Source organism: Xyrauchen texanus, chromosome 38 (genome assembly GCF_025860055.1).
Source record: "Xyrauchen texanus isolate HMW12.3.18 chromosome 38, RBS_HiC_50CHRs, whole genome shotgun sequence".
Lineage (NCBI taxonomy): Eukaryota > Metazoa > Chordata > Actinopteri > Cypriniformes > Catostomidae > Xyrauchen > Xyrauchen texanus.
This window is the reverse complement of record NC_068313.1, coordinates 12000217-12020887: the sequence shown is the minus strand read 5'-3', so window position 1 is coordinate 12020887 and position 20671 is coordinate 12000217. Positions and strand designations below refer to the sequence as shown.

Genomic DNA, 20671 nt, shown 5'->3' with positions numbered 1-20671 from the left:
GGTCAAAATAATTTTTGGGGTAATCAATATTATGCCACTAATTCTTTCGATTGAGCTTACTTGTACTGAACCCGGAATATTCCTTAAATCCATGTCTTCTGAAGTGATCCGATCGGTTTTGCATGAGAACACATCAAAAATAAAACTCCTTATTTACAGCAAATCTTACCTTCAGCAGTATCCTTAGCAATCATGATTTCAAGCTCAATTACACTTCCTAGAAACATCTAGCTGCTACGCATGCACAAGTGTAATTGAACTTGAAATCATGATTGCCAAGGAGACTGCAAGATGGCAAGTTGTACATTAAAAAAGAGTTATCACCAAAGCTGACTGGAGGGCTTCAGAAGACATAGATTATACAACTGGAGTTTTATGGATTTCTTTTTTATGCTGCCTTTATATGCTTTTTGGAGATTCAATGTTTTTGGTTAAAGCTTCAAAGTTTTATACTGAAAAAAGTTTTAGTTTGGTCTGTTCTCATCCAAAACAGATTGGATTGTAAGAGTTACATTTTTTTTGAGTGAACTATTCCTTTAAAAATATTGTAAGCAGAACAGAATTACACAAAATTAAGTTAAGACCAATGAAATGAGAACATACAGCACAACACATTTCAGGGAGGAGTTTAGAACATATGTAGTACCTTAAAAATGTTTGAGATTCAAAGTTTTAGAGGGGTTTTGTGCACTTTATAGCTGGCCAGCTTAAACCAGCTACCAGCTCTAAATGGACAATAGCATTTATTTTTCTGAGACATTCTGAGTTTTCTTCAGAATTGTATAATGTGCCTTTATTGTCCTGGTGATCTACTCCACTTCATTGACTCCTTTTGTTGACAGGGATTAAACTGATCTTTGCTGCCACTTGGTGGTTAACATTCTGCACTAAGCTATTTTAATAAGGGAGACCAGGGCTAGTTGTCGCACCTTTTACTCCAGTGAATATTTCTCAGAGTATGTTTATCTTGAAAATCCATTTGAAAGGTTTGGCTACAAACACGTATTGAACAGATTCACTGTTAATGCCCAAGAAACATGAGTTCATTGATCACATGTTAACCAGTTGTGACAACATGCCCCATCAGTGATATAGCCATTGTTTTGGACAATATCTATTGTAATTGATAAATTGTTTACATTATGACAATAAAACACATGTGGCAACCTTCCCTGATAAAGATTTGACACCTTGCCTCAACTTTACATTTATGCAGTATACCCCGTGCCTTGCCCTGAGAAGCCAGTTCAAACTATTGGTTAAAATCTGCTTTCATTATATAGTTATAATTATATTTTTGCCAGTGTTGCTTTATAATGTTCACTGGTTTACACAACTACTTACTTCAAAAATGTTATTGTGTTATTTTAAATTGGAGGATAAAATTCACAAAAATATTCTAGTAAGAGAGTTTTGAACTATAGGTGTTTACAACCAACATACAAAACCATTTCTTGAAAAAAAAACAACAAAAATTAATTATCTAATTGGACTTCATAATTAATGTGACAACAAGCCCCTGGCTCACCCTATAATTTAGATTCAGAAACCTCAAAAATAGCACTCACAGAATAATGGATGTTCACAACATAAATCATGAAACAAAGTTATCTCAAATCACTGACCTCATAGTTGATGCCATTTTTTTATTAATTCATTTCTCTTTTTGTATATCAACTGACAAGGCTCCCGATTTATTATTACATGAAAATAAAAAGTTGACTTCTCACTCGAAGGCCAAAGAATCATCACATGGCTTAAAAAGGAAATGCATTACTTGTCCTGTCCTGGTGACTTCAAATCTATAATTAGTCTAATTTCACTTTACAATCAGGTAATAAAGCTTTGATGAGGTTTTTATGGTCAGTTGAAAGGCAGGGATCCTAGGAAGTTGTAATGAATGTTCTACCCACATTTCTTAAACTCTACTTGTTATGAGATGGGGAAAACAGTGTTATTATATTACAATAAATACAAATACAAATTAATCAATTTAGTGCTGAAATTAATCTGACCACATGTGATTTTTTTGAACAAGCTTATTCTAGGTGGTTATCAACATATTAGTGTGCATCTACTGTACAGTAAGTGTGATCAATGTTACATGTAAACAAGGGTCTTAGTTTTGGATTACCAAAGTGATGAGAAAGAATGATTATCCTGAATAGATCTGTCTTTGGACACCACCTTTATGTATGATTTAATAGGTTTGATAAGGCACGTAGATGCAGGTGTTAAAGTTGTTACTGTTATTACAGCAGGTTTCTCTGCATTATATGCATAAAACAGGGATGACTGATGAAATCTATAGGAATTTACACCATGTTTAAAGTGCTTTTTTGACTTTTCATTGGGTAAAAGACTGGCTTAATCCCAAATCACTATAATGAACAGTGAAACTAGAACACTGACCTCAGATCTGCATAAAAAAGGAAGTACAATAAACACCCACTAAGGTCTGTGATTCCAACCCTTGAAGTCTTCAAGGCTTCCTGGTGTTATCTAGAATGGAGGAGGAGAAAAAGCATTATGTAGATAGTCTGGCTGGACCTAATTGTAAAATGCGCAATTGCTCCATCACCTAATTGCACATATATGTGAATAGATTTTTTGTGCTGGGTGGTTGCCAGGGCATTGTTTGGTAGTTGCTATTGTTTTCTGGGTGGTTGCTTGGTGGCTACCTACTGGCCCAAGTCAAACGAGCTCACCCCCTCGTGTCTGATATTCTGTTCCCTATTAGATATGACTCTGGTTCCTACATCAATATAATGTGGGATCTATAATCATCTGATAATAGGTGAAAGATAGGGTATATTAAGATAGGGTATATTAAGATATTAGAAAAGAATAGAAAAGTATTACTTCACCTCTCCTAAAAAAAATGTATTAAATTAAAAATGCACAATTTGATGTAGGGTACAAGAGGGCTAAAGACTCTGTGGGGTAAAAGGCTCCACTGATTTTATTTTCTCCCAAAACTCTAAATAGCATCAAAAACAACCACGTCACTTTTCTAAACACCTGTTTGCCACTATACACTTCAAAACAAATATTCTCGGTCCATGAGATATTTGCATGTAATGTCTAAAGGTTGATTTTGAGGCAGTTTGATCAGATGTTTAATTTTTTTCTTAAAATAAATGTTTTAAATGTTGCAATTTATGTAGAAAATCCCTAAAATTAACAAATTTCCTCCGGATCAAAATACTTATTTATAATTTTCAGTTTTGTTTAAGATCATTAAATTAAACATTTTTCAATAACTGTCCAGTAAGTGTAAGGATGTATTTGGGGTAAAAAGCCCCCTGTTGCAGGAGCTAAAAGCCCCTATTAAACACATTTTTTTTTTTTAAAGTGGGGCAAATACATTTATTATGAAAATGTTTCAAAGTGGACTCACATTGACTCATCCTTTTACAACAACACTCACTTACTGACATAACGTGGCTTATCACGGAGGTCAGATAAGCTTTTCTTGCCAGCTGAACCAGTCAGATGTGAATCACAGTGATTTTGAAGCATAATTAAAAAGAATAATGGAGATTATTTTGATTATAGAATATTTGAGATGTAATAAAATGTCAAATGTGTTTGAAATGAACATGAAATGTTAAACCTTTTCTGAAGTGATTATTTTGAGTAAGTATCATCTTAATTTGTTACTCAAAAAAGCATCTTACTGTCTCAAAATTATTTGCATTAGTTGACAAGTTGTGCTCTATATCTATTGCCCCAGTATCTACACAATATCACTTTAAAACCCCTAGGGGCCTTTTACTCCAAGTGTGGGGAAAAAAGGTTCCTTTACCACCTTTAAAAAAAAAAATTATAATTCAAATGCATTTTAAGCGAAACAACCTTCCATTGTTATTTATTTTCACTCTAATTACGTTACTCCATTAATAATCAATACAAATAACAAAATATTTTTGACCTTGTTGCATTTTGTGACCATGAAAAAAGTGAAATTCCTTAAGGGGGTCCTTTAGCCCCGTTGTAACCTATCATACTTAAACTGTAACACAGATAGTGCAAAATAAGTAACATGTCGAAGTTACTTAGGTTTAGTTTGTTTAACTCCCTTACTAAATGATCAGAAACAGTGGAGCTTGCCTTAGCCAACACCACAAATAATTAACATCAAATGCGTTTGAAATATTGTTTGAAATACTTTTTGAATTTCTTTTTAATTATGCTTCAAAATCACTGTGATTCACATCTGACTGGTTCAGCTGTCAAGAAAAGCTTATCTGACCTCCGTGATAAGCCACGTTATGCCAGTAAGTGAGTGTTGTTGTAAAAGGTTAGCAGTCAGATATGTGATGCAGTCATCAGTGTAGGTTTTTAAAATAAGTAGCTAGAAATGGTTTCATAATGCCGACAATCAGTTTTGGTAAAGGGTGTGTAGAGGGATTTGCTTTGACAGGAGATCTACTTTCTTTTCTGTCATTGCAGTTACTGAGGACTGAAATAACACCAAGGAAACAAAACATTGGAAAAGAAAAGACCTAGCAGTTTTACTAGCACTTAGGTACTTTAACAGGCATAAAGGGATAATGTCACCCAAAAATGCTAAATCTGTCTTCATGATTCACTCACCCTCATGTTGTTCCCAAACTGTGACTTTGTTGCTTCTGTGGAACACTTAATGAGATGTAAGGCAGATTGTTAGCCTCAAGGTCACACTTAGGTCGATGTGCTTCTTAGTTTTTCTGCTCAGATCTAAAAGAAGTTCGAAAAAGCTGAGCAAAGACTTATTGTTTGCAGACATTCGGACACCCACTACGCTGCTGGAGGAGCATTTAAATATGAGGACGCTCAAGACAACACGTGAACAAGTAATATGACATTAAAAAGTGTTATCAATGATGTCAAGCCTCATTCTTTGAGTAAAATGTACACAAGATCAGTAAAGGAAGCTGTTTTAACAACTCAATGATGATTTAAAGTACTATATATGCAGTAGATAATGTGTAATGTGTAACGTTTACATTGTGCATTCATGGTGCTAATGCGCTAACAGGCTAAACACAGCCATAATAAGCTAATAGCTTATGCTAATGTGTTAATGGGTAGAATAGAGACAAAATAATTATGATAGGCATATCTAACTTTTGGCAGATGTGTTCTGCTTTTGGTTGCAGATGTTACATGAGTGACTCCTTTGGTTGACTAATTAAAAAAATCACATGACAGGTCCTTGCAAAATGTCTCTACAGGAACGATCATAGAGGTGCACTATAGGTACGTTAGCACTAGCTCGCTAATAACTGTCCACACCGGTGTGCTCATGTTGACTGATCTTAAGTGACTGAATGGGAATTAATTGTTGGCATCAAAGTAGGTGGAGCTCCAGGTCACACCTACCGATGATGTGGACCAATGACAGTCAATTAAGTTTTCCTGAAAGTTCGCCGCCTCTTACGAATCATGAAACAAACTCAAAACACTTTCTTTTTGGCTAGATTTTGTTCTAAATTATGTCAAACCTGTTCATTCTTTGATTTTCATAGAAGGTGTGCAGGGGCCTTCAATCACATTCAGTTCATTGTATCTTTTTCATATAATGTACGTAAGTGAATGGAGAGGCTTCACATCTCCTTTTGAGTTCCATTGAGGAAAGACAGTCATAAAGATTTAACAACACGAGGGTGAGTAAATTATCACATAATTTTTATTTTTGTGTAAACGATCCCTTTAAGCTGCCCACACATACATACACAGACAAACAAACCCAATGAGATTATTTTGAGAAAGATTGATCTGGAAACTTGTCCTGAATTAATGTTTTTGGCAGGTAAATTGCAGTCAATGTGAATTCAAAAATCTCAGTTTTTACTTTTCTGTTACTTCACTGAAGTTATCCAATGTTCATTAGCTCAGGTTACTCTCAAGAGGTTGTTATAGTACTGGCAGCTCAAGTACTGTATTTTAGCTTCAGTCCAGCCGAGTCACTTTCAAAAACCTAACCTGATATTTAAATGTGCAAATGAAGACAGTGTGTCTTTAACTTCATTGAATTCCAAAACCTTTCATTTTCATTCGAGATTGTTCTTTGAATTGTCCTCACTTACACCCTCCCTTATTAAGCCCTGCCTCATTAACTCTCCGCAGAGGCGGTACTCAAAGCACATACTGCTAATTAAGACATTTTTGAGTGACAGCATGTGGCTCCTCCCCTCTTCTCTGTCAGATGTCTCAATGGGCCTTGGGTTTAGCACCACCAGGGGTGGAGTCATGGAGTGGTCCGCCACTCTGGGTCAGGCGATGAAGACTGCACAGCAGACAAAAAGCAAATGAGATGAAAAATATTTTATTAGTAACATTTTAAGTCAAATTTTCATTGGTTGATGGAGAATAAGATTAGCAAACTATTATGATCACAGATATCATGATTCATATAAGTGTTCATATGAGGATGGTACAAATTGCTCTAGGGAAAGTGTTCTTTGCAGTGTGCGTGTGTGTGTGTGTGTGTGTGGGGGGGGTTACTACTCACAAGTCCTTCATGTTGTCAATATGGGCTTGTAGTGCAACAAAACAGCTGTCTACTTTATTCTGTAAAAGAAGAGGATGACTTGAGTTGCAATAAATGCAGTGTCCAAAATGAAGTAATAAATGCTAACTATTTCTATGTATCTACAGTAAGCCTATGCTTTGGTTCTGAAAATATATTGAGGTAATTTTAATAGGTGGAACACTTCAGCGTTGCGTACAATTATAATCAATTAATCAAAGCCCTTCTACTCTACAATTGATTTTACATTTAAATTTGCATGGTATACAGTATAACTTTTTACCGTTATGTTTGCATGACAAATACCATCACTAGGCTACTTATAATGTCTTAAGGGCCCCCTGGCAGCTCTGGGGCCCTAGGCAACTTGCATAGTTTGCCTATAGGGAGGACCGGCAATGGGAAGTATACAGAGAACTATGTATAGAATACACATTTGATGTCACTGTTATTGTAGTCCAGAGTTTTTACATTACCTGATGGCGTCTGTAGAACAGTGGGACAGAGAAAACGGCAATCACACCTAAACACCAAGTGATAACAAGTGAAGGGAAAACTAATTAGAAAAGTATTTAGCATTCTACTGCACCTAAATCTCCATATTAAAAACATGTGTAGATCTCACATTCCAGTTAACATGGCCAAGGATATCTACATGTAATTATATTGCAGAATTTAATCTCGCTGTATACAACATTGACAACGTCCCAAATTCTCTGAATGGCATTGATGTAAAAGATCAGAAGTTATTTGAATACATATTACTGTATAATTTGATATATTGTAATACATTGTTATAACTTCATCCAGGGCTGGACTGGGAAGAGAAATTGGCCTGGGATTTTACATGACAACTGGCACAAAACTTGCTGTGTGTTGGGGTTAGTGAGCCAAAGAAGTGAGCCGCTGTCCTTTTCTGCATATCGCAACGCCGTTTTGTGGTCTGTTCTGCATAACGCGATGGCACATTTTAGCTTATCGCGGCCCATTCAGCACTTTTCGTGGCCGACCCACCAGCCTGCTCAGTTCTCCCGATGGCCATTCTGCCCCGATGGACCCCAAAGTGCGTCGGCCCACCGGGAAAATGCACGTTATGCCAGAATACCAGTCTAGCCCTGACTACAGCGTAACTAAAAAATAAGTCTTTAAGACCCCATGAAATCACTGGACAAGTTTTTTGTCCTTTGTTGATATATTTCCGGAGGTGAGACATTTCGAATGGCTCATGCTTCTTTTTTTTTTTTTAAATAGCCAATCCGCTTTAGTTGCATGACAGCCACAAACCTACTTTCTATTTGGTTGCAGGTGGTACTGGAGGAGGGACATTTTCATTCTGGAAGGCATTTGATTGGTCAACAATCCGTGTTGTGCAGGATGAGTCTTCAATATTTTTTATGTTTTTGGTCTGCACTATATTTTAGCCTATTTTAAAGATTTAAAGAAACACATTTCAATTTCATAACAAAATTCAGTCAAATCAAATTGTGTAATGTTTAACTAAATTAAATTAATATAACTTATATTTAATTAAAATATACTGTAGGATACTTAGATGTTAGATGGAATTTTGTTATGAAATTGAAATGCTTAAATCTTAAAATTATTTTTTGAGCGTGTTTTCCCAGAAAGTAACAAAATTAAATAAATAATAAGTATATGTACATAAATAAAATATTTTAACATATTTTTTTTAGATTTACATATAATTTCATAAAAAATTGCATAACATTTTATTAAAATTAAATAAATCTTAAAAATATATTTGTAATAGTATTAAGTGAATTAAGCACACCAGCATAAATAGCTTCAAAGCTAACAGACATTGACTAAAAGCCGCAAAACAAGAAATTTGTCTCTAATTCTTTTTAATATTTAAAGTAAAAAAAATGGACATCATACCAATAATAAGCAGGGTAAGGCCATTGCAGAGGTTTCCCAGGAATGTCACCAGGTACATCAGCAAAAAGAACTGAGAAAAACAACACACATTTCATTACTCACTTCCCAAAATATTTGATGATTGTGAGTTTTAATGATAGGAGATTGTTATCTAACACTGTGGTGTCGTCCCTTAGAGAAAATGTTTCCCATTATAACTGTCAGTGTGGAGTTTCTAGTCACCAGGTCTGAAACTGGAAACCCTGTACTCTGACAAGACCCTCTTGTATACTCCCATCTTGTACTACGCAGGACCGCATGTGTCCCATGTCACATACCACACAGGTCATAGTGTGACTCTGAGCCTTAAACACTCACAGATTTAAGGACTGTAAGATGCACTGCACTTGGCTGAATTCGTCAGTTTAGGCGTGTCTTAAAGAACACATTGAGATTTTGGGTCACTTTTAAATGGCCTCCAATATGCGCTGAATCACGGAATAAGCAAAAACTTCAGAGTCTGACATATCTAGGGAGTTCCATCAGATCACATTTTCAAGATTGAGAAAACAATCTTCCATGGACCACCCAAGCCTGAAAATACATCCCCAAAACACTTGTAGATATAGTTCTTGTGTTAAGCCAGTAGTATAATTAACATGACAGCTGTGAGCTATGATGCTTTTTGCCTTATTGTAAGTGCACAGCTGATCCACAGGCCTGAAATAATGACTATATGTTTGGGGGAGGGAGAGAGCAGAAACTAAAGCCACTTTCAAGCACAGAATATAATGAATAAGAAGAGGAGAACAAGAGAGAGAGAGAGAGAGAGAGAGAGAGAGAATCTGAGGTTTTAATAAATAGAGGAGGACAAGCAAAGTTGAAATAAAAATAATTGCTTATGGAGAGCATGAAATGTAAAAAAAAAGAAGTAGAGTTCTGACTTGCTGCAAATTTCACACGCAAATAAGCTTGCAATTCACAGCAAATGTTTCCCAGAAGTTTGCAGCTCCTCACCAGTAGTGAGCCTGCAGCAAACCTTTAGCGCCAAAGAAGAGTTTGCAGCAAAGCTTATTGTGGTTTAATGAGTGGCAATTTTGCACAAAGTTTGTGGCATGTTTGCAGCAAGTTTGCCAGAACTCTCAATTTTTGTAAGGGCTGATATATTCTGAAGGAGAGAAGTTGTATGACAGAGAAAGAGAGAGAGAAACCATGAAATAATAAGACTAGTCATGCGATGACTGACTAGAATCAAAATTAATTACTCAGGGTATGGGAGAGAAGTCTGTCTGGGCAGTACATTGAATATTCACTAGATATTTGTGATGACTTACATGACAATATGAAACGTAGCATTATTATGAATATTGCAATGATTTTAATATGCTTTTTATTTGGCCATTAAGATTCTTAAAGAGCAAGCCATTATATTCGTTTCATAATCCTTTCTTTTCTCGCAAATTGCGAGTTTAAGAGCAAAAGACATATGTTTTAATAATGCCTTTGATTAAAAATTAAGTAGCAAAAATTAAAATCGTGTTGAATGAAAACAAATTATATGAATCAAACTGTCCATTTCAACGTTTACAAATTTTAATTAATTGATTTGTTTGTGTCTTCACATATGTTTTTATGCTTTAAAATGATTTAGTAAAAATGTATGCAGGTAAATATTGCTGTTTATATTGTTATATTGATGCATATAAATGAAACTTTAAACTATAATTCTTCTTTATTTTTATAGAAAGAAAACAGTGTAAAAAACATGCCTATATTATTATTATTTTTTATTTTATTTTAATTTGATGGTTCCGTTGATTAATAAAAACCAGAGCAATTCAATACATATTGACTATCGTCAATATATTGAGATACAGGTATAAATATAATTAAACTATATACTGTATATATATTTATTACACAGCTCTCTGGAATACTAAATTCTGATTGGTCAATGGCGGCATCCAGTGGTTCTATATTGCTCTGTAATAACCGCACATCCACGTATCAGACATCTCATCCGGGTACTGCAAGCTGTCTCTCCTGTTTCTTGGATCTCTATGCAGTCTCTACAATCAAAAGCTAAGCAAATAATTTCAACTCAAATCAATGTTTCATGTCCATTTATTTGTTTATTTGGCAAGTAGTCTTGTAATAGGCTGAATAATGAGCAGTCAGATGGTAATTTTCACAAAATAAACACCAAAAGAACTGTGATGCAAACTAGAGGTTGATTTCAGCTGTTCAGTGATTTCTTTCTTCTCAAATTACATAATTTCAATGCAAATAAATGTTATATGTCCATGCATTTATTTATTTGGTTTGTTGCCATGTAATAAGCAGGATAATGCCCAGTCAGGTTCCTGATTACCCTGTCGAGGGTTTATTGTGTGATAACAACTGGCTTACTGTACCTTATCCCTTACATATTTAACCACCCTTGTGAGAAAATAGATGATATTCCTAGAGGACCATCAATTCACATGCCTCACCTTGAGTGAGTTGAACAGGTTGCCAACAAAGAACAGGTTCCTCAGTGTGTCCACAGCAGAGCAGATAAGCACAATAACTCTCTGTATGTAGTGTTGAGCCTCTTCTCCACTTAAACTGATGTCCAAGTCTAGATACGACCTGCAGCACATAAACGCAAAGGTAGATACTCACTGCACCCAAAGATATTGGCAGTACATTTGGTTTCTTATCATTTGGGGGAGGCAGATTTATCCAGTTACGTATTTAAGTTGTTAAGTTGAGATGAGACAAGAGAACATGAGATTAGACAAGAGGCAAAGAGCGAAAAGGAGAGGAATGGAGACAAGTGGAGAGGAAAGGACAGGAGATGAGATGGCACAAGTGGACAAGAGATGAGAGGAAAGGAGAGGAGAGGACAGGAGATGAGATGAGAGGATAGGTGACGAGAGGAAAGAAGAGGAGACAAGAGGACAGGACTGAGAGGAAAAGATAGGAGACAAGAGGAGAGGAGACAAGAGAACAAAAGAGGAGAGGAAAGGAGAAGAGATGAGATAAGACAAGAGAAAGCATGAGAAAAGGAGAGAAGACAAGAGGACAGGAGATGAGAGAAAGGAGAGGAGACAAAAGGGCAGGAGATGAGATTAGAGGAAATGAGGGAGAGAAAAGGAGACAAAAGGACAGAAGATAAGATGAGAGGAAAGGAAAGGAGAGGAGAAAAGAGGAGACAAATGGAGAGGACAGGACATAAGATGAGAATTGACGAGAAGAGAGATGATGAGTTGAGAGGAAAAGATAGGAGGTGAGATGAGAGCAGACAAGAGGAAAGAAGATGAGATAAGATGAGTGTAACGAATGAGGTCGGAGTCAGACAAGGGATGAGGATCCAAATGCGGGTTTATTGATTAAAGGAAACAAACAGGCATGAATAAACAAAACTACCACGATTGGCAAATGAAAACAAAACACGGGAACACGGGAACACGCACAAACTACGTACAACAGCATTCAACGACAGACAAGGACTAAACCAAAAACCAGGATATAAATACAAAAACATGGGAAAAAGGGGCCAATGAACAAACAGAACACAAACTAGGTGACAAGGTGATTAACAGAAACCAGAGGCAAATTAACAAGGGCAGGTGAAAACAATGAACAGTGAACACGAGGGAAAACAAGACTATGGAGGTACAAGGGTGACAAAAGTGAAAACTAAGGAATAACAAAAGTGACAAAATTACAAACAAAGGGCAACAGTGAGACAAGACAGGGTAACCGTTACATAGCCCCCCCTCAAGGATCGGATACCAGACGATCAACAAAACAAAAAACAGGAAGAACAACTGACAAATGACAGAGGGCACAAAAGGACAGACAGGCAGTCCAGGGGGCAACGAGAGGCAGACCGGCAGTCCGGGGGGCGACGAGGGGCAGGCAGGCAGTCCAGGGAGCAACGAGGGGTGGACAGGCAGGCCAAGGGGGGCACAAGGGACACGGAGACAGACAAAGGAGGGCAAGAGGGCAGATTAGCGGTCTCTGGGGGTGTGTGCTGGGAACCAGGTCGGGTGGCCTGGGAAGCTTCCACCGGGTAGGGGCGGGTTTAGGTGGACTGGGAGATGGCCGCAGAGCAGGGGCCGGTTCGGTGGGCCTGGGAGGTGGCCACAGGACAGAGGCCGGTTTGGATGGCCTGGGAGCTGGCCACAAGGCAAGGGCCGGTTCAGGGGACCTGGGAGGTGGCCATCGGACAGGGACAGGTCCAGGAGGCCTGGGAGGCAACCTCAGGACAGGGGCAGGTCCCGGAGGTGGAGCTGAGAGGGGCTCTGGAGACGAAGCTGTGGGAGGTTCTGGAGGCCCAGGAGGCGGAGCCAAGGGAGGCGGACCCATGGAAAGCTCTGGAGGAGCAGGAGGCAGAGCTGGGGAAGGCTCTGGGAGCTCAGGAGGCGGAGCTGAGGGAGGCTCTGGGGGCTCAGGAGGCGGAGCTGAGGGAGGCTCTGGGGCGGGGCTGAGGGAGGCTCTGGAGGCTCAGAGGAAGGCTCAGGAGATGGAGCAGAGGAAGGCCTAGGAGGTGGAGCCGAGGATGGCTCAGGAGGTGGAGCCGAGGGCGGTGGCGCCATAGGCAGTTCTAGAGGCGGAGGCCTGGAAGGCTCCGGGGACGGAGCCGAGGAAGGCTCTGGAGGCGGAGCCGCAGGTGGCTTTGGAGGCAGAGCCGCAGGAGGCTCGGGGAGATGGAGCCCTAGGAGGCTCAGGGAGACGGAGCCAGTAGGAGGCTCGGGGAGGCGGAGCCGTAGGAGGCTCGGGGAGCTCTGAGGGTGGAGCCGTCGAAGGCTCGGGAGGCTTGAGAGGTGGAGCCCCAGGAGGCTCGGGAGGAGGAGCTCTGGAAAGCTCGGGAGGCTTGAGAGACGGAGCCCTGGAAGACTCGAGAGACTTGAGAGGCGGAGCCCTGGGAGGCTCGGGAAACTCGGAAGGTGGAGCTCTGGAAAGCTTGGGAAACTCGGAAGGTGGAGCTCTGGAAACTCGGAAGGCGGAGCTCTGGAAACTCGGAAGGCGGAGCTCTGGAAACTCGGAAGGCGGAGCTCTGGAAACTCGGAAGGCGGAGCTCGGGAAAGCTCGGAAGGCGGAGCTCTGGAAAGCTCGGGAGGAGGAGCCCTAGAAGACTCGAGAGACTTGAGACTTGGGAGGCGGAGCCCTGGAAGACTCGGGAGGAGGAGCCCTGGAAGGCTCGAGAGGTGCTGGCTCTAGGATGGGCACGACCACTGGTGCTGGCTCTTGGACGGACCTGGCTACTGGCACTGGCTCTTGGACGGTCATGGCTACTGGCACTGGCTCAGGGACGGTCGAGGCTACAGGCGCTGGCTCAGGGACGGTCGAGGCTACAGGCGCTGGCTCAGGGACGGTCGAGGCTACAGGCGCTGGCTCAGGGACGGTCGAGGCTACAGGCGCTGGCTCAGGGACGGTCGAGGCTACAGGCTGGCTCAGGGACGGTCGAGGCTACAGGCGCTGGCTCAGGGACGGTCGAGGCTACCGGCGCTGGCTCGGGGACGGTCGAGGGCTCAGGCTCGCTCACAGTGACATGCGAGGGCTCTAGCTTGCTCACCGTGGCTGGCGAGGACTCAGGCTCGCTCACAGTGACATGCGTGGGCTCTAGCTCGCTCACCGTGGCTGACGAGGACTCAGGCTCGCTCACAGTGACATGCGTGGGCTCTAGCTCGCTCACCGCGGCTGACGAGGACTCAGGCTCGCTCATAGTGACATGCGTGGGCTTTAGCTCGCTCACCGTGACATGCGTGGGCTCTGGCTCGCAGACCGGGGCTGGCGCGGGGGGGGAGGCGGAAGCCCGTCTTCTCTCCCTCCTCCGGGCAGACGAAGTGGGCCGCGCTGGCTCATGGAAGGCGACTGGCGACGCTGGAACGCTGTTCCTGGTCGGCGTGACTTCAGGCTCGCTGGCCAGGGCAGGCGTAGGCTCTGGCTTGCAGACCGGGGTAGGCGTGACAGGAGGAGCCCCGGACGGCTGAAGGATCTCCACAGTGGGTGGAGAGGTAGGGTCCTTCTCGGCGAAGCCCACGGTGTACGGCGAGCCGCAGACCAGTAAGGTCGCCTCTAGGAAGTCGTGGAGAGTCCAATCACGCATAGCCGGTGGCAAACGCTCCCTGAGCGAAACGTGTAAAGTGTCCCTGAAGAAAACCACCAGGGCTGAGTCCGGGAAGTCCGTGACCTTCGCCAGCGCGAGGAAGTCGCTGATGTGGTCTTCAACAGGGCGGTCCTCTTGTTTGAGGCTGAGCAACCGGTAGTTGGCCCGAATAACCGCTGGATCCATTGTGTGGTCTGTCGTTCTGTAACGAATGAGGTCGGAGTCAGACAAGGGATGAGGATCCAAATGCGGGTTTATTGATTAAAGTAAACAAACAGGCATGAATAAACAAAACTACCACGATGGGCAAATGAAAACAAAACACGAAAACGCAGGAACTGGAACACGGGAACACAGGCATGGAATAAACAAAACTACCACGATGGGCAAATGAAAACAAAACACGAAAACACAGGAACTGGAACACGGGAACACAGGCATGGGAGCGAGCACAAACTACGTACAACAGCATTCAACGACAGACAAGGACTAAACCAAAAACCAGGATATAAATACAAAAACATGGGAAAAAGGGGCCAATGAACAAACAGAACACAAACTAGGTGACAAGGTGATTAACAGAAACCAAAGGCAAATTAACAAGGGCAGGTGAAAACAATGAACAGTGAACACGAGGGAAAACAAGACTATGGAGGTACAAGGGTGACAAAAGTGAAAACTAAGGAATAACAAAAGTGACAAAATTACAAACAAAGGGCAATAGTGAGACAAGACAGGGTAACCGTTACAATGAGAGGACAGGAGAGGAGACAAGACGAGGAGATGAAGAGGAAAGGAGAAGAGACAAGAGGAGATAAGAGGAAAGGAGAAGAGACAAGAGGAGATGAGAGGAGATGAGTGAAGAGGAGACAAGAGAAGAGTAGATGAGACAAGATGTCAACAGATGAGAGTTGATAAGATGAGACAAGAGGACAGAAGATGAGAGGAAAGGAGAGGAATAAAGAGGAGACAAGAGGAGAAGACAGGACATAAGATGAGATTTGACGAGAGGAGAGGAGATGAGAGGAAACGTAAGGAGATGAGAGGAGACAATAGGAAAGAAGATTAAATGAGATGAGAGCACAGGAGATGAGACAATACAAGAGGAGATAAGATGAGGGGAGAGGAGAAAAGAGAAGAGTAGATGAGAGGAGATAAGAGGATATCAGATCAGAGAAGATGAGATAAGATAAATGGAGACAAGAGGAGACAAGAGGACAGTAGAGGAGACTATAGGATAGGCAGGAGAAGAGATGAGATGTCAAGAGAAGAGAGAACACAAGACAAGAGGACAGGAGAGGAGATGAGACAAGAGGTGAGGAGGCGAGTGGACAAGGGAAGAGACAAGTGGAGGAGACGAGAAGAGAGGAGACAAGATGAGAGAACAGGAGAGGAGATGAGAGGTTAGGAGAGGAGATGAGAGGACAGGAGTAGAGATGAGAGGATCAAAAAGCTATCACTCACTTGAAGGGGTGCACTCCGTCTCCCAGCTGGAGTGCATGCAGCAGTTTGTAATAGATTCTAATTGAGATGGTTAAGCACATGATGGCCAGGCAGAGAGTGGACACTACAGTAATGATGCTGAGCTGGAACACAGACAGCAGCCCCACCACCAACCCTGTGAAAACCATGCCTGTCCGCTCCATATCCTTCCAATAGATCAAGTCCATTACTGCATGGAAAGAGACAAAGAAAGAGAAGATTAAGAGATTTTAAACTATGGGTATGGAGGTGATTTTGTTCTGGTACTGGGCACCCAATTGAAAAATAAAAAAATAAAATGATTGAACAGCTCTTCAAGGAATATTTCACACTTACAATTCTGACAGTTACTGTATGTTCTTACAATAGATTATATGGGAAATCGTTTTATGTTTGTCCCATAGGCTGAGTAAACGATGACAGAATCTTCATTTTTGATTGAACTATCCCTTTAACATATACCTTTAAGAGAAGAAGGGGGTGTTGCCAAATGGATTTTGTAGGAATTCGCCATCAGCCATTGAGACAGAAACAAATCTAATGTGATCCTTGCATTATAATACTACTGTATACACAGCGTTTATAGGAAAGAACAGAAAGAACAAAATAGACATTTAAACTAATTTTGACATGAATTAAGTGGGTTAACTTGCACCATGGCTAATAATCCAAGGCAAAACATTTAAACATTATTTTAAACCCCTTGAAGGCCCAGGCCCAGGCTGAATTAGTGGGATGGTGTGAGTTAATGATAACAAGGAGACAAACTGCAAGGAGTCTTTTGGGCTGACCTGGACTATTATTAGACAATGAAGAAAGGAAGAGTAACAGAATTTTAAGTGGTCTCTAAAGCACCTGCTGATAGCACTCAACCTGTATCCCATTGCCTAGCAATACAACTTACTCTTCTAGAGTCTCAGTAATGAGAACTGCCCTACTTTTTAATCACAAGAACCTCTCAGTCAAGTGTTTTAAACTCATTTAAAGTTTTCTTCAATGTGAAAATCTTTATACTCAAACTCTGTTCCAAAAATCTATTGAGCTGTGCCTATGGAGCCAGCATGCATTATAGGAGCGTTCCCAAAACAAAGTCTGTTCCAAATTTAGTATGCTGCCTTCCATGATACCTTATTTTCTCGAAATTATATAAGGCAGCATTACATGCATCACGGAAGTAGGTAACTCACTGGGTTTTGGAACAGACCCTCATTTACCTTGTCTAAAGGGGCTTGAAAGAGCTAGGCAACAGCTCACGCTAATAATGAAGCTAATCTATTCAGAATCACCTCAACACTAATGCCATTCATGCCTGAAGATCCACCCTGAATGGCTGGACCTAGAAGCAGGTGAATAAACTAAATATAACCTCAACGGACACTGGCTTTGAACACACCTGTCTATTGTTATGGCAGGTGGTCCATCAGACTTATTTCATGCGGTTAACTTTAGCAAGCACATGCTGGACTCTCTCACCTCAGCAATATGTACATGCATATTAAACAAATTCAAAGCTGAATTAAATATTTAATTTGGCTGTTCTAAGCACTGCCTGACATGCTAACTTAAAAGGAGCAAATTGTATACCTCAGATTTGTCATTTGGTTTTGTGCATCTAAGACATGAAAATGTACAGTTTCACAATTGTAATCATGCCAGCAACACAAGAACACACATTGTACGTATGCTGCAAATATGTAATGGAAAGTGTACAGTCAGCCGATCATTATCATGAAAGGAATCCTGATTTTTTATTTTATAATGACTGGCTGTACATTATCCAACTTAATATATGGCTACTTACCAAATAAATAAATGGACATAAATCATTGATTTGAAGTGAAGAAACAGACCACAGAGTGATACGACATGGAAAGTAGTACAGCTACAGTATGTAGGAAATTGGTTGCAAGGGACAACGTCCAATTATACAGTTTAATAGTTTTAAAGAATGGACTATAAAATGCTGCATTTGACCAGAGTCAAGTGTTCAAGAAAATAAAACCTCCCATAGACATGCATAGATTAATACCACCAAGCTCACATGCACATACTCTTAACTACATATACACACATTACACACACTCTACACCATCTGGTCCAGACATGCAGAACCTAACCCATGTAAGTCTCTAAAGCACTAACCTTACTCAGCTCAAATTACCCTCTATGCAGACATTACCACTCGGAAAGTACTATGCATTTTCTGGCCCCTCACCTTTACTGGTCATTTTGGAGTCTTCATGGGCCGATTCCTCTCTAGCCTGTGTCTATGTCCCTGATCTACAGTGAAACCCCCTCAAGCTGTTTTTGGCTTGTGTTGCTCAGTCAGCAGCCCCCTAGCCCAGCGACCCAAAAATAAAACCACACAATTATGCCCGCCCTATTACAGAAGACAGATGCAGTCAGTGTTAGACTGAAATAGGGGGGCAATACAAATACACTCACTTACAATACCACTTGATATCTACATGCAGTCTGTAACATGTTTGTTCAGTTCATACAAAACAATGTAATACCATGCAAACTTATGAACACAAACAAGTAACATCCTGCAACCAAAATTGCCATATGAATGTAGTGGACAAAAACGATCAAGCGTGCTTATTTTTTAGGACATACCTTCACTAACTATTTTCTAGAGGCCATCCTGAATGCCTTGGTCCTCTTAGCCTTAATTTATAAGGCCTTATCAGTTGGTTTAAGTCAGAATAACTTATATATGTATACTGTATGTGTCATTGAAAAATAAGGTTGTCAGGGGTGATACAAATTGAAGTGAATTACATTTTTGCTCCATGGTTGCTAGGGTGGTATGGGTGGCTGTAGTGTGCTGCTAGGTGGTTGCTAGTGTGTTGCTAGATAAGATAGATGCTAGGGTGTTGCTATTGATGGCTTCTAAAAAGAAATCACACACAATAATAAAGTTCTAACACGTCTGTTTTATGGGCTTTTTGGCACATGACAACAAAATGGTTACTCGCATGTTGGTTACACCACCTGACTTGCCAGAATTAGTTTTTTCCTTCAAATATATATAATATTTTAATACAAAATAGTTTCACTGCTTATTTTTTAAATAAATAAATAATAAAAGATTATTGCAAACTACATTTCTTTTTTCAACTATTTCACTTTGTCTTTGGATGGTTATACCCCTTAGACATTTTGACGTTAAAAAAATCAAATCAAAATGACTTTGAAATTAGACACTGAAAACATCATAGTAGAGGAGAATTTGTTTATTGTATTTGCAACATATTTTGTAATAGATCAAGACAATTTTGTTTGTTGTTGCGTAGATTCATTTATATATACAGTGCATCCAGAAAATGTTCACAGCGCTTCACTTTTTCCACATTTTGTTGTTACAGCCTTATTCCAAAATGGAATAAATACATTATTTTCCTAAATTCTACAAAAAATACCCCATAACCACAATGTGAAAGAAGTTTGTTTGAAATCTTTGCAAATTTATTAGAAATAAAAAAATAAAATAAAAAACAAAATCACATGTACATAAGTATTCACAGCCTTTGCTCAATACTTTGTTGAAGCACCTTTGGCACCAATTACAGCCTCAAGTCTTTTTGTGTATGAAGCTACAAGCTACAATGCTATGACCTCTCAAGCTCAAGTTGGAAGGGGAGCGTCGGTGCACAGCCATTTTCTGATCTCTCCAGAGATGTTCAGTCGGGTTCAAGTCGGGGCTCTGGCTGGGCCACTCAAGGACATTCACAGAGTTGTCACGTAACCACTCCTTTGTTATCTTGGCTGTGTGCTTAGGGTCATTGTCCTGTTGGAAGATGAACCTTCGCCCCAGTCTGAGGTCCAGAGCTCTTTGGAGCAGGTTTTCATCAAGGATGTCTCTGTACATTGCTGCATTAATCTTTCCCTCGATCCTGACTAGTCTCCCAGTTCCTGCCACTGAAAAACATCCCCACAGCATGATGCTGCCACCACCATGCTTCACTGTAGGGATGGTATTGGCCGGGTGATGAGCGGTGCCTGGTTTCCTCCAGACATGACGCTTGCCATTCAGCCAAAGAGATCAAACTTTGTTTCATCAGATCAGAGAATTTTGTTTCTCATGGTCTGAGAGTCCTTCAGGTGCCTTTTTGCAAACACCAGGTGGGCTGTCATGTGCCTTTTACTGAGGAGTGGCTTCCGTCTGGCCACTCTACCATACAGGCCTGATTGGTGGAGTGCTGCAGAGATGGTTGTTCTTCTGGAAGGTTCTCCTCACAGAGAAACGCTGGAGCTCTGTCAGAGTGACCATCGGGTTCTTGGTCACCTCCCTGACTAAGGCCCTTCTCCCCCAATCACTCAGTTTGGCCAGGTGGCCAGCTGTAGGAAGAGTCCTGGTGGTTCCAAACTTCTTCCATTTACGGATGATGGAGGCCACTGTGCTCATTGGGACCTTCAATGCTGCAGAAATGTTTCTGTACCCTTCCCCAGATCTGTGCCTCTATACAATCCTGTCTCGGAGGTCTACAGACAATTCCTTGGACTTCATGGCTTGGCTTGGCTTGTGCTCTGACATGCACTGTTAACTGTGGGACCTCATATAGACACGTGTGTGCCTTTCCAAATCATGTCCAATCAACTGAATTTACCACAGGTGGACTCCAATCAAGTTGTAGAAACATCTCAAGGATCTCAAACAGGATGCACCTGAGCTCAATTTTGTGTGTCAT

General features: G+C 40.9%; 1 protein-coding gene across 3 annotated transcripts; it reads right to left on the bottom strand.

Moving 5' to 3' along the window:
* Positions 1 to 4464: 4464 nt before the first annotated feature.
* LOC127631421 (reticulon-2-like) lies at positions 4465 to 18315 on the bottom strand. Of its 3 annotated transcripts, XM_052109538.1 has the most exons (7): positions 18193 to 18315; positions 15960 to 16167; positions 10888 to 11026; positions 8417 to 8486; positions 6994 to 7040; positions 6500 to 6558; positions 4465 to 6274 (listed from the first exon to the last, which is right to left on the bottom strand). In XM_052109538.1, exons 1-7 carry the CDS (start codon positions 18203 to 18205, stop codon positions 6199 to 6201), a joined length of 612 nt encoding a protein of 203 aa, XP_051965498.1. In that variant the 5' UTR covers positions 18206 to 18315; the 3' UTR covers positions 4465 to 6198. The 3 variants fall into 3 exon arrangements, with proteins under 3 accessions (XP_051965498.1, XP_051965496.1, XP_051965497.1); XM_052109536.1 differs by lacking the exons at positions 4465 to 6274; positions 6500 to 6558; positions 6994 to 7040; positions 8417 to 8486; positions 10888 to 11026 and adding an exon at positions 13812 to 14697; XM_052109537.1 differs by lacking the exons at positions 4465 to 6274; positions 6500 to 6558; positions 6994 to 7040; positions 8417 to 8486; positions 10888 to 11026 and adding an exon at positions 13812 to 14697 and having other exon boundaries at positions 18120 to 18232.
* Positions 18316 to 20671: the final 2356 nt, after the last annotated feature.